This window comes from Oncorhynchus nerka, linkage group LG3 (assembly GCF_034236695.1).
Source record: "Oncorhynchus nerka isolate Pitt River linkage group LG3, Oner_Uvic_2.0, whole genome shotgun sequence".
NCBI classification, from domain to species: Eukaryota; Metazoa; Chordata; class Actinopteri; order Salmoniformes; family Salmonidae; genus Oncorhynchus; species Oncorhynchus nerka.
The window spans coordinates 14,624,453-14,637,891 of NC_088398.1; the positions used below are offsets into that span (position 1 = coordinate 14,624,453).

At 42.1% G+C, this 13,439-nt stretch overlaps 1 protein-coding gene across 7 annotated transcripts; it reads left to right on the top strand.

Annotated features, from left to right (window-relative positions):
• Window positions 1-1,647: 1,647 nt before the first annotated feature.
• LOC115121377 (E3 ubiquitin-protein ligase RNF144B-like) lies at window positions 1,648-12,908 on the top strand. Of its 7 annotated transcripts, XM_029650452.1 has the most exons (10): window positions 1,924-2,405; window positions 2,497-2,570; window positions 3,680-3,776; window positions 5,304-5,604; window positions 6,549-6,653; window positions 7,459-7,519; window positions 9,818-10,028; window positions 10,836-10,992; window positions 11,623-11,712; window positions 11,914-12,908. In XM_029650452.1, the coding sequence occupies exons 4-10, from the start codon at window positions 5,392-5,394 to the stop codon at window positions 12,097-12,099; spliced, it is 1,023 nt and encodes a 340-aa protein (XP_029506312.1). In that variant the 5' UTR covers window positions 1,924-2,405; window positions 2,497-2,570; window positions 3,680-3,776; window positions 5,304-5,391; the 3' UTR covers window positions 12,100-12,908. The 7 variants fall into 7 exon arrangements, with proteins under 7 accessions (XP_029506315.1, XP_029506312.1, XP_064864836.1 ...); XM_065008764.1 differs by having other exon boundaries at window positions 1,924-2,570; XM_029650454.1 differs by lacking the exon at window positions 3,680-3,776.
• The last annotated feature ends 531 nt before the right edge of the window (window positions 12,909-13,439 follow it).

Here is a 13,439-nt window from a genome sequence, read left to right on the forward strand (position 1 = left end):
TAGGAGAGACCATGTGAGGTTATGACAGAGCCAAGTGACTTGGTGTATAGCGAGAATAGGAGAGGGCCTAGAACAGAGCCCTGGGGGACGCCAGTGGTGAGAGCGCGTGGTGAGGAGAGAGATTCTCGCCACGCCACCTGGTAGGAGCGACCTGTCAGGTAGGACGCAATCCAAGCGTGGGCTGCGCCGGAGATGCCCAACTCGGAGAGGGTGGAGAGGAGGATCTGATGGTTCACAGTATCGACGTATGACAGGACAAATTCATGTAAAATCAGTGCAATGAAAAATAGCAATTCTAATGTGTTTACTAGGGAGTAGGGAGGTCAGTGAGCTAACATCGCAAAGAAGGGCATCTACTGGAAGATGGGTAAACAAATGGAATATCCCTTTGAGCAGGTGAAGTTATTAATTACACTTTGGATGGTGTATCAATACACCCAGTCACTACAAATAAACAGGCATCTTCCTAACTTGCCAGAGAGGAAGGAAACTGCTCAGAGATTTCCCTATGAGGCCAACGGTGACTTTAAAACAGTTACAGAGTTTAATGGCTGTGATGGGAGAAAACTGAGGAAGGATAAACAATATTATAGTTACTCCCCGATAGTAACCTAAATTAAAGAGTGAAAAGAAGGAAGCCTGTGCAGAATACAAATATTCCAAAACATGCATCCTGTTTGCAACAAGGCACTAAAGTAAACTGCAAAAAGTGTCAAGGAAATTAACTTTATGTCCTGAATACAAAGCGTTGTGTTTGAGGCAAATCCAACGTAACATACTCACTGATGTGTTATGTTGGATTTGCCTCAAATTAGATCTGTACATGAATTGATAACCACAGCTGTACTTGGTGATACATTTTTAGAAAATCAAAGGTGAGCCATTTAAAAAAAAATATGAAGGTGTACATTTGATGAAACCCATTGAACCCAACACACTTGTATGTTGGTCTGTAACTCATATGGACAGTGAACTATTGAAAATTAGACCTATCATATATTTATGTAATATCAGTAAATAAAAATTGCAATTCTAATGTGTGTAGACTACTATGGACGAGGGTGGTCAGAGACATAACCACAAGTGGTTTTTAGATGTATATGTTATGTAGATAGGAAGCTATTGAATTAACATCTAAAGCTGTAATAAGACAAATATTTATAGAGAATCAAAGGGGAGGAATTACATTTTTTATAAAAGATCTTTGATAGAGCTTTGATAAGAGAGGTGAAGGAACTCATCACCATTGTCTGTAGATCTGTAGCCCGTATGGATAGGAAGGTATTGAAGGTCAGACCTAATCACAATAAATATACCTATAAAATCAGAACTAATTAATGTAGCATGGATGAATGAGCAGTTACTTCACATGATGTGGTTTTACATCTCCATTTCACCTAGATAGGAGGCTTTTAAAAAGTATCCTTGTAAATGGGTCAAAAGCCCTTAGTAGTTAGAGGTAACTAATAAAATGCTTGGTCCCTTAGTGACTGGAGTCCCTATGCAGTGTGTGTAATCTTCATATAGGGCTAACCCTCCTGAATTGGAATGTAAAAACATATATATTTTTGCTCACATGCAATCACCGATATTGCACTTTTACGATGGTCCTCAAACCATCCGAGCACCAGGAAACAGTATATTGCATCCTTCTCGGCTCTGTGAAGGGAAGAGTTTGACTATCGGTAAAAACATAGTGTGTACATTGCTCTCTACCGTCATCCAATTCTATATTTGTCACTCTCATCATCCTAGCACCTTCCGTCGGAGAGCTATTGACGAGCAAACCCCGATTATCGAAAGTAAAAACATTTACTGTGATATTCTACCCGACCAGGAGATATCACAAGAGAAGCTTCTGTGGATTTGTAACAATAACATTCATTATTATGTAGTCAAAAAGGACGAACTCCTGAGGTGAGGGAAGATGCTTGTAGGTTTTTGCTTTTGCTTTTATTCTATGCAAGCCGCCGGGGCAGGCTCGAGGACATTCCACCAATAGCCTACCACTTCCTGGTCAAGCAAGCAGCAGGCAGGGCAGCAAGAGCATCGTTTGCGGAACAATACTACACACACCCGTCCATCTGGAAACACGGGACTGACTGTGCTTGCCAACACTGATTGCGTTGGTGACTGTAGGCCAGGCAGGGAGGTGCTTGTAGATTTTTGCTTTTGCTTTTATTCTATGCAAGCCGCCGGGGCAGGCTCGAGGACATTCCACCAATAGCCTACCACTTCCTGGTCAAGCAAGCAGCAGGCAGGGCAGCAAGAGCATCGTTTGCGGAACAATACTACACACACCCGTCCATCTGGAAACACGGGACTGACTGTGCTTGCCAACACTGATTGCGTTGGTGACTGTAGGCCAGGCAGGGAGGTGTGTCTAGTGCAGTTGCAAGGAAGAGGTAAATGGGTGGTGCTTGTGTGAATATCGTGGCGCCCGAGTGGAGGTGTTTTGTAGGTGACTGTGTATCAACAGATGCGTCTGTGTCCTAGTAAAAGCACTGCGGCTGTTAATCTGGACAGAAGCAGCTCGTAGGCTACACGCAGTAGGCGACCTGACCGTGGAGGTAGGTCTCTCTTTCTCTCTCCCCCCCTCTCTGTTTTTTTTTCTAGTGTTTCCGTATTTATTGTGACATCTGTGTGGCATTTGAATGTAATTTTCAGTGTAAGGAATGGTTTAATGTGCGTATGTTGCAGAATTTCAATGTGGACCTATGTCAGTATAGCTACAACATTGGAAGGTGAAATTGTGTCAGTCAAGCTCATCTTGTATTCTTCTGCTGTCTGCTACATGCGAACAATGAGTATATTTCAGATTATTCCTCTATGAATTCTGGATGAAGAATATATTTTATCAGGGGCATACCCTCATAAAGAGGTTGTCACTCCCATTTACTGTAGTTTGTACAACAACATAAATACAGTGTTTGGTAGTAGCACAGAAATAAACAAAATGATGGTTTTGTTTGATTCTTTGATTCAATTAAACTGCAGTTTCATAGGAATTGGAGTAGAAACAATTTGACATTTAGACCCGCATTAACTGCAGCAAGATGAATGTCTTTCTTTCTCTCACTTTCTCTCGCTTGCTCTCTCTCTCACACACACACACACACACACACACACACACACACACACACACACACACACACACACACACACACACAGGATTGTAAGTATGGGAGCATAGGCCCAGGCCCACATGCCGCCTTCCAACAGAACACAGCCAGTCACTCTGTATGTATGGCAACTATTCACCGAGTTGAGCTGGTTTTCCGTTTTTGCTTGTGTGCTGGACAATGAGGCTTTGATCCCTGGCAGGCATTCAACCTAGATTTTGATCCATGGAGAATGCCTACAGTATGGTTAGAAACAGAACTCACTATAATGGGAAAGCTGCTGTTAGTCAAAGCAAAGGCCTTATTACATTTACATTTAAGTCATTTAGCAGACGCTCTTATCCAGAGCGACTTACAAATTGGTATGGTTAGTTAATAAAAGCTTGTCTACATCATGATGATGATATAAAACATTTGTTGTTGTTGTTGTTGTTGTATGCTACAAGCTAGCGGTTCACTCCAGCTGACCCCCATACTCCTGTTTGTGGTGTCAATGGCTGGATCCAAACACTCCAGTGACATTGGTGATCCTTTCCTCCATTTGTATCACTTTGCAGGTTGCAATATTTCATCAAGACAACAAAAGGGTGAGGCACTTTCAAGGCGGAGAGATCGAGGAAACTGATAAAGCACCATTGGTCTTTAGCACAACAGGTCTGTTTGCTACTGCTACCTTCCTGTTATGGTAGGACAGACAGACTGACAGGCAGGCAGACTGACTCTGACGAACAGACAGACTGACAGAAGTAGGCAGCATTGTCAGATGTCTTCACCCTGCACTCCAGTCTCCACCACAATACAGAAGTGCTTCACTCCTATGGGACAGAGAGAAAGAATGACCGTGCAGAAATAAAATGTGCACATTGAAGTGCAAGTGTCAGTGTTTTGCACGTGTGCCATAAATCAATTTTAGATAGAGGAGCACAGTAAATTTAGGACAGTGATGTTGGCTCTATTGATTTGGCTGGTTTAAATTTGCCTGCCAATTTAAACAGCAACTGCACTTTGTGTGGAGAATGAGAAACTGTAGATAGACACATGCATAATCATCAGCTTTTTAGCCACTCATTCTTTAGTGCTAAATCTATTTTACTACTTAATTCTTTATTTTTCCTCATTGGATTTGAGGGCAGAGATATTGGCTCTGGGTTTGTACTCTTTCACAGGGCCCAACATCAGATGACCTGAGCTACAGTTAGACCTCTTAGTTAGACTTTGCCCTCTTTTCTAGCCTGGATTAGCCCAGAACATGTGAAATGGGTCAATTGGCAACAGCACCACGAGTTTCCTGCTCTTCAATGAATTCTGAAATTAATATTTTCCTTCTGGCGAAACCTGAAAGACACATTTTATTGGTAAAAGGGATAACACCTCTTCTCTTGTTCGTCTATTGCAAAGACGCAAAGATATTACCCATGATTTTGTGTTGCGCTGTAGAAGTGTTGCACCGTAGATACCAATGTAAAACAGCCATGTTACCAACGGCTACACGCACTAATACTGCTGGAAGGAGGGGGAGTAATGGCTCCTCTGTTCATTAATAGGAAGTGATAATCATATGTCCGGGGCCTGGTTAAAAGTAGTGCACTATTTGGGAAGAAACCTGGAATTAGTCTCTAATCCTCTCAGCTGTTTTAACACCATTTTATGATGTGGGGACTGGCGAGGCTATCAGCTGTTTTAAACACCATTATATGATGTGGCGACTGGCGAGGCTATCAGCTGTTTTAAACACCATTATATGATGTGGCGACTGGCGAGGCTATCAGCTGTTTTAAACACCACTATATGATGTGGAGACTGGCGAGGCTATCATCTGTTTTAAACACCATTATATGATGTGGAGACTGGCGAGGCTATCAGCTGTTCTAAACACCATTATATGATGTGGAGACTGGCCAGGCTATCATCTGTTTTAAACACCATTATATGATGTGGAGACTGGCGAGGCTATCATCTGTTTTAAACACCATTATATGATGTGGAGACTGGCGAGGCTATCAGCTGTTCTAAACACCATTATATGATGTGGAGACTGGCGAGGCTATCATCTGTTCTAAACACCATTATATGATGTGGAGACTGGCGAGGCTATCAGCTGTTTTAAACACAACTACATGATGTGGGGACTGGCGAGGTTATCGGCTGACTGCTTGTCTTCTGTTCTCCACCATCCACCAGATCATGGAGCACAGCCCTCCACACTTCCTCCAGCAGAAGGGCTAAGAGAAGCTTCCAGGCAGTGCTGACTGACCGCTCTGCTCCCCCCATGGCCAACAACAGCAGTCCAGACCAGGGCCAGAGCCAGGGTCAGGGCCCCATAGCCAACAGCAGTTCAGCGCAGCCTCTGGGCCAGGCCGGGGCTGTAGTGGCCTCCTCCACCCAGCCTGATGTGGTGGTCTACTGCAAGCTGTGCCTTAGTGAGCACCCCTCAGCAGCAACCAGCACGCTGCACACCTGTGACTGTGTCTTCTGCACCCCGGTAGGTAGACAACACAAACCTGTCATAACTTCTCTTCTCGTATCTGATACTGGGCAGGAAAATGCCTGTATTTTCTATTCTCCCTCTGTTTTCATTCAACAAGACTCAGCTTTCAAACAACAGGACATATCTAAAAATATATATTTAATCACTGCTTTCCTGAAAGCATTTAGTTTCTCTTTCACTTTTATCTCTGGCAGGCAGTACTGTAGCTGACTTTCTATTGATTGGTGTTCAGTCAGCCTGTATCCATCCGCACGGAGGTGGAGGTGATGTGCCTTGACACAGAGAGTGAGATATCCTGGCGTGGGGTTGGCAGGTGCTAATCTCTGCCTGGCTGCTGGCGTCGCTCGGAGCAGCAGTCTGAGTTGCTAGGCCAAGGTCAAACATAGGGTGCATCCCTATGAGGCCTGGAAAGTCGTGCACTATATAGGGAATACGATGCCATTTGGGACACAGCCATAGAGAGATACTGTCAACACAACACTGGTATTGACAATAAACCCCATGCCTTCTGTATTCTGCTGTTGCTACAGTAGCTGGGTGAGGCTTGGTGTGACTCTTCTGACAAACAAAACGGCAGGTTTTTGCATGAACAGACTCGCAGGACTGCATTTTCTGGCTGCTTTGTCTTTAGCATCAAATCGTTTGTTAGAGACGAGTCTAGTTCAAGTGCTAGTTACTGTATATCTCAGATACTGTCAACATCAACATCAATCCAGGGCCACTTTTAGTAGGTGAACGTTGTGGAATGTTGTAGATAAACATGTAATGATCAGAACTGACGTGATTCCTTACTCTACATGGCTACAGAGAGGCATGTTTGTTCGGGAACATTTCACAATGTTGTGCGCTGCTGAACATGGCCCTCCTCTCTGGTTCTGTCCATAGACATACATATTATTCACATCTGTGTTTATGTCATTGGTTGTCTGTCCCCTCAGTGTCTGCAGCAGTATGTTCAGCTGGCCATCCAGGAGGGTGGGGGCAGCCCAGTCACATGTCCAGACATGGCTTGTCTGAGGACAGGAGTCCTACTCCACTCAGAGGTACTAGGGTTATACTGGATGTTCTATTGTGTCTGCTACTCAAATAACACCCTATTCCCTTTATAGTGCACTACTTTTGACCAGGGCCCATGGGGAATTATATAGGGAATAGGGTGCCATTTTGGACACATTCAAAGAACCACTGGTTCACATCAATGTTTAGACCATTTGACTATTACACTGCTACTTTGCTATTGTAAAAGTATAGCTTCCTTCCCTCTCCTCGCCCCAACCTGGGCTCGAACCAGGGACCCTCTGCACACATCAACAGTCACCCTCGAAGCATCGTTACCCATCGCTCCACAAAAGCCGCGGCCCTTGCAGAGCAAGGGGAACCACTACTTCAGGTCTCAGAGCGAGTGACGTCACCGATTGAAACGCTATTAGCGCGCACCACCGCTAATTGGCTAGCCATTTCACATCGGTTACACTATTACACTCATATGTATTTGCCTGTTACCAATAGTAGGGTTGGGTACCGTTGGTTAAGATGAATTTGTAAGGTGTAAATGGCCTACAGCACAGGCCAATGTAGTGTTGCAGTCAGGTCAGCGAGTTTGGTAATCAACACCTCTTCTCTTGAAATTATTATCCCTGCGTTAATTTCTGCATTTCTATAGAATGCAATACATTTCATTTCTGTGGAATGCATTACATTAGAGCCTGGTCTCAGATCTGTTTGTAACAATGACCATAGAAGTTGGCTATACAGCACAAACTGATCTGGGACCAGGATGGTCGTCCTTTGATTTTAAGACATAATCACAGACGTGATCAATTCTGTTTCATTTGTGTTGTTTTGCAGATAGCCTGTTTTGCTTCTGCGGATCAGGTCGAGCTGTACCAGCGGCTGGAGTTTGAACGAGGTACGGTACTGTTCATTAGCATTAACATGCTGGGGAGGTGACTGGCTGTCACGGCAACCAGGCTATTTCAGGTCTCCCTCTAGTCCTTATCTTGACTCCCTCCCACCCCGTCCCAGTCCAGCTGAAAGGTTCTTGTAACTTTAGTAACTGCTAGACGGTTCGTCAAGCTACCAGAATACCATAAGGCGATTTATAAATAGCAGTTTAAGAATTACTGGAAATTATGAAGTCGTTATTGCTCTGTCTGTCCGCAGTTTTTGTTGGTGAAGAAATATGGTTTGTTGTTGTTGGCTTTAGTTTAGAGACAAAAGTCATTTCTAAGAGCTTGAAGAGAAGAAAACAGTGTAGAAAAGGTCCCGGCTGGTTTAACATTTACAAATTGGAATCTGAGGTTGGTTGGTTTGCCTTGAAACAACAACACACTGAAACCAATATTAGTCACCGTTCAGTCATAAATCAAATACCATAAAAATTGGATCTAGGAACAAAGTGCACAAAAACATGTTCTCATGGTGCTACCCTGATAAAGGATAACATGGAATGTGCCTTTGTTACGAAAGCAGTTAGAAACCCCACTGAAAACCCTGCCCTGGTACATCTAGGATAGGATACATCTAGGATAGGATACATCTAGGATAGGATACATCTAGGATAGGATACATATAGGATACATCTAGGATACTTTCCTTCAGAAAGTATTCACACCCCTTGACTTTTTACAAAGTGGGATTCAAATGGATTTAATTGTAATTGTTGTCAACGATCTACACAAAATACTCTGTAATGTCAGAGTGGAAGAAACATTCAAACATTTGTAAAAAATAAAATAAAAAACACTAGAAAAACATTAGTATTTAACCCCCTGACTCAGTACATGTTAGAATCACCTTTGGCATCGATTACACCTGTGAGTCTTTCTGGGTAGGTCTCTAAGAGCTTTGCACACCTGGATTGTACAATATTTGCACATGATTCTTTTTAAAATTCTTCAATCTCTGTCAAGTTGGTTGTGATCATTGCTAGACAACCATTTTCAAGTCTTGCGATAGATTGTCAAGATGATTTGAGTCAAAACTGTAAATAGGCCATTCAGGAACATCCAATGTTGTGTATATTTGGCCTTATGTTTTCGGTTATTGTCCTGCTGAAAGATGAATTTTTCTCTGTGTCTGTTGGAAAGCAGACTGAACCAGGTTTTTCTCTAAGATTTTGCCTGTGCTTAGCTCTATTCCGTTTATTGTTATCCTAAAAAACTCCCTAGTCCTTGCCGATGACACCCATAACATGATGCAGCCACCACCATTGAAAATATGAAGAGTGGTATTCAGTGATGTGTTGTGTTGGATTTGCCCTTAACATAATGCTTTGTATTCAGGAGATAAAGTTATTTTCTTTGCCACATTTAGTGCCTTATCGCGAACAGGATGCATGTTTTGGAATATTTGTATTCTATACAGGCTACAATGTTGTTGATGCATCTTCAGTTTTCTCCTATCACAACAATTAAACAATTAAACTGGTTTAAAGTCATCATTGGCCTCATGGTAAAATACCTGAGCAGTTTCCTTCCTCTCTGGCAACTGAGTTATTTTTTTACCAATTCACTGCTCGACAGAGGGACCTTACAGATAATTGTATGTGTAGGATACAGAGGTGAGGTAGTCATTCAAAAACCATGTTAAACACTATTATTGCACACAGAGTGAGTCCATGCAACTTATTATGTGACTTGTTAAGCACATTTTTACTCCTGAACTCATTTAGGCTTGCCATAACAAATGGGTTGAATAGTTATTGATGCAAGACATTTCAGCTTTTCATTTTTTATTAATTTGTACAATTTTTTGTATTTTTTTATAATATACTTGTGGGTGTGGGGGCCAGTGACACAATCTCAATTTTTAAATGCAGGCAGTAACACAACAAAAGGTAGAACAAGTCAAGGGGTGTGAATACTTTCTGAAGGCACCCGTATCTAGGATCCTCTACCCTCTATATCTAATACCTTGCTTTGGGTATCATTCTGTTAGATTCTTATTTTTCAGAGAAAATAATCCTTTGAGACCCCTCTTTTAAAGTCACTGAGATCTCTTCGAGCCATGGTAGCCCAAATAATAGGCAACAAGGCATGATGGAATGTTAAGAGCTTAATTAACTCAGGAACCACACCTGCGTGGAACAACCTGCTTTCAATATACTTTATATCCCTCATTTACTAGTGTTTCCTTTATTTTGTCAGTTACCTGTATATGTACATACATATGTGTTTATGTACATCATTGGTTTGTTATGTTTCAGGGGTGCAGCTGGACCCTAGTAGAGCATGGTGCCCGGTGCTGGAGTGCCAGGCTGTCTGCAGCGTTGGGCCCAGCTCAGAGGGCCAGCCTACGTCCGTTCCCTGTCCAGCCTGCCACACCGTCTTCTGCTCTGGCTGTAGAGGGCCCTGGCAGGACGGGCACGCCTGCCCCGAGCACCAGCCTATGACATCATCATCTGCCTCAGAGAGCAGGTCAGTTAGTCACAGTCAGAGCGCCTTGGTGGAAAAAATATTGTCACAGAAAAACTGATGAAATCTGATTGAAGCAGTAGTTGGCAGTTGTCTTGGCCTTTTCTGGTGTGCCACAGACAGTGTGCTCAGTGTGTTCCTCAGAAATTCCGTCGGTGTCTCTCTCTCTATGCTGCATACAGTATTCCACCCCTTCCACTCTTCAATGTGTGTGTGTGTGTGTTTGTTATTGGAAGGTGTGGAGTAAAGCTTAATGGAATGCCATTGTGTCCCTGCCAAAGGGGAGGAGTAGGGGAGTCAGTCAGTGAATCCATTTCTGTTGCTTTGACAACGCGAAGTGCCTCGTACTGGAGAAAATGTCCTTGAGTCGATGGATTTAATAAACTAAAGTATAACAACAGACAAGACCAGAAAGTGTTCTAAAATCTTAGATTTGAGCCCCAAAGTATGAGAGACAAAATGCCAGTTTGATGTTGTTGTGGGGGATTAACACTATTGGTCCATTTAGTAATACAATGCAGTTAATTCAATTCCTTCTTACCATGGTATTCAGTCAACTGGTTCCCTCATAGTTTCTTCTCCCAAATAAATTAAGTTAAGCCCCCAATTAACATTAGTGCTAAATATAGAGGCCAGTCTGTGCCTCAGCTCCCATGGTTTAACCCTGCTAACACCATATAATTACATTTACACTATAATGTATAGACATTATTAACATTCTTATTCTAATTCTCTATCTGAACCCACTCTCCCTCACCTCCCCCACCACCTCTCAACCTCGCCCCCACCTCTCCACCCACCTGTCCCCAGCCTTCATGCTAGGGGCCGGTCATGCAGTGACTCTGATCTGCCCATCAAGCAGTGCCCCATGTGTGGTGTGTACATCGAGAGGAACCAAGGCTGTGCCCAGATGCTGTGTAAGAGCTGCAAACACACCTTCTGTTGGTACTGTCTGCAGAACCTGGATGTAAGTCCACATACAGTTATAAATGCTTCAATAAGTCTGAACCTACATGTTGTATGTTAATGGTGATACTGTATTCCTCTATGTTAAGGTGATATATTTCTGAGGTACTATGATAACTGTTGTTATATGTTAAGATGAAATATTTCTGAGGTACTATGATAACTGTTGTTATATGTTTAGGGTGATATATTTCTGAGGTACTATGATAACTGTTAAGGTGATATATTTCTGAGGTACTATGATAACTGTTATATGTTAAGGTGATATATTTCTGAGGTACTATGATAACTGTTGTTATATGTTACAGTGATATATTTCTGAGGTACTATGATAACTGTTGTTATATGTTTAGGGTGATATATTTCTGAGGTACTATGATAACTGTTGTTATATGTTTAGGGTGATATATTTCTGAGGTACTATGATAACTGTTGTTATATGTTACAGTGATATATTTCTCAGGTACTATGATAACTGTTGTTATATGTTACAGTGATATATTTCTGAGGTACTATGATAACTGTTGTTATATGTTACAGTGATATATTTCTGAGGTACTATGATAACTGTTGTTATATGTTAAGGTGATATATTTCTGAGGCACTATGATAACTGTTGTTATATGTTTAGGGTGATATATTTCTGAGGCACTATGATAAGGGGCCATGCAGGAACAAGCTGGGCCACTCCCGAGCCTCCGTCATGTGGAACAGAACACAGGTGAGGTGACTCTTCTCATTTTACACTCCAGTAAACCAGGAAATCTATGTTTTGCTATATCACGTTTTCTTGTATGCCTGAAACGACAGTAATTGGCCTGACATTAAGTATGTGGCATTCACATTTATTGGCCTCCTGCTAAACACCCTGTGTGTGTGTGCATTTGTGCATGCGTGTGTGTGAACCCTGTCCTCTTGGCAGGTGGTGGGCATCCTGGTTGGTGTCAGTGTCATCGTGCTGGTGGCCTCTCCTCTCCTCCTGCTGGCTTCACCCTGCGTCCTGTGCTGCCTGTGCAAGCCCTTCCGAGGCAAAAAGAAGAAGAGGAGGAAGAAGAAAGAGCTCACACAGATAGACATACAGCCAGAACTCAGTCCCACCAAGTCATAAAGAAAGACTGCTCCTTATTCTCACCACGGTCTGGGAATGGATCCATTGTCAATTCAGGAACTCATTTTAATTAATTAATGAAAACACTTAATTGAAAAGAATGGGGTAATTTCCAAATCATTGCATTTTAAATAATGTTATTGAATTGACAGAATTGAAAACTGACTAGTACCCAGATTCCCAACATCTCACACACACATACAGTACAGGACCACTGTCTACCACCTTCATGTGCCAAATGTCACGATGCCAAACCAGTCTTGTTACAGTAGGTGCACAAGTGCCTCCATCCTACAGTGCCTGGTATTTGTTTTGCCTTCCATTATATTATGCAAAAATGTGTGTTGTTTATGAAAAGGACGACTGTATGTAACATAGGAAAAAATCCGTAACCAATGCAAAACATTGTTTCATAATGTGCTGTGGAAACTGCATTGTGCACTGTATTGGATACTGGGAGAAAAATGTGTACATCCAAAATGGCACCCTATTCCCTACATAGTATGCTACTTTTGACCAGTCCCTGGAATAGGGTGCCATTTTGGAATACCCAATGATATAGGGCTTCAAAGGTGCACATAGAAATATTTTCTGTTGCTGACAGATAGTTTCCACCTGGAATTCCAGACCAAATTTCTGTTGGATTCTATATACTACTACTACTACTACTATAATGTATGTAAATATGTATTTATGGAATTGTGTATATGGTGGGTCCTGTCTTTACTACTTTTTTCGTTGATGTTTCTGCATCAGATTTTTTGTAAAAGATCCATTGTAATTGAAATAAACATCAGATCTTGAACATGCCCTGGCTGCATAATAGTATGGCCCACTTAAATGTTTGTTTGCACATTGTTATATAATCTTATTTACCCTGATTTATAACATGCCCTTTCGAGATTCACCCAGTCATAGGCCTGGTTGTCTTCATAATCTTGCTACTGAAGACTAGAACTATAGTAAATTGGGCCCTAAAGAGGTCGTACAATGTGAATGACTGCAATAATGTTGCAATGTATAGATTAGCCTATCAGATCCAAAGTCTACCACGGAATTTGGGAATGACATTTAGCGTTGACCAAAGAAGGGTGATAGAGCTGACTAGTTTGTAGGTTTTGATGTCAAACGGGACCAAAAATGACTATTTTGATACAAATCTAAAACGGTTAGTGTTCTGCTGGAAACCAGAGACACCTTGTGGTAGATGTGAAAATTGAGTTTCATATTTTGGATCAAGACGAAGTGGAACTTCAAGGGGAAAACTCAGAGATCTGAAGTTCTTAAACGTATTTGACATGGCTACGGAAACATTATTTGCTGGTAATCATTCTTTGCTT

What these genes read in the sequence shown, in the direction of transcription:
- LOC115121377 (XM_029650455.2), top strand. Translation starts at nt 5,392, where the DNA reads ATGGCCAACAACAGCAGTCCAGACCAGGGCCAGAGCCAGGGTCAGGGC. An exon ending in ACTGTGTCTTCTGCACCCCG is followed by an intron (nt 5,605 to 6,548) that starts GTAGGTAGACAA and finishes CTGTCCCCTCAG; the next exon opens with TGTCTGCAGCAGTATGTTCA. An exon ending in TCATCTGCCTCAGAGAGCAG is followed by an intron (nt 10,029 to 10,835) that starts GTCAGTTAGTCA and finishes ACCTGTCCCCAG; the next exon opens with CCTTCATGCTAGGGGCCGGT.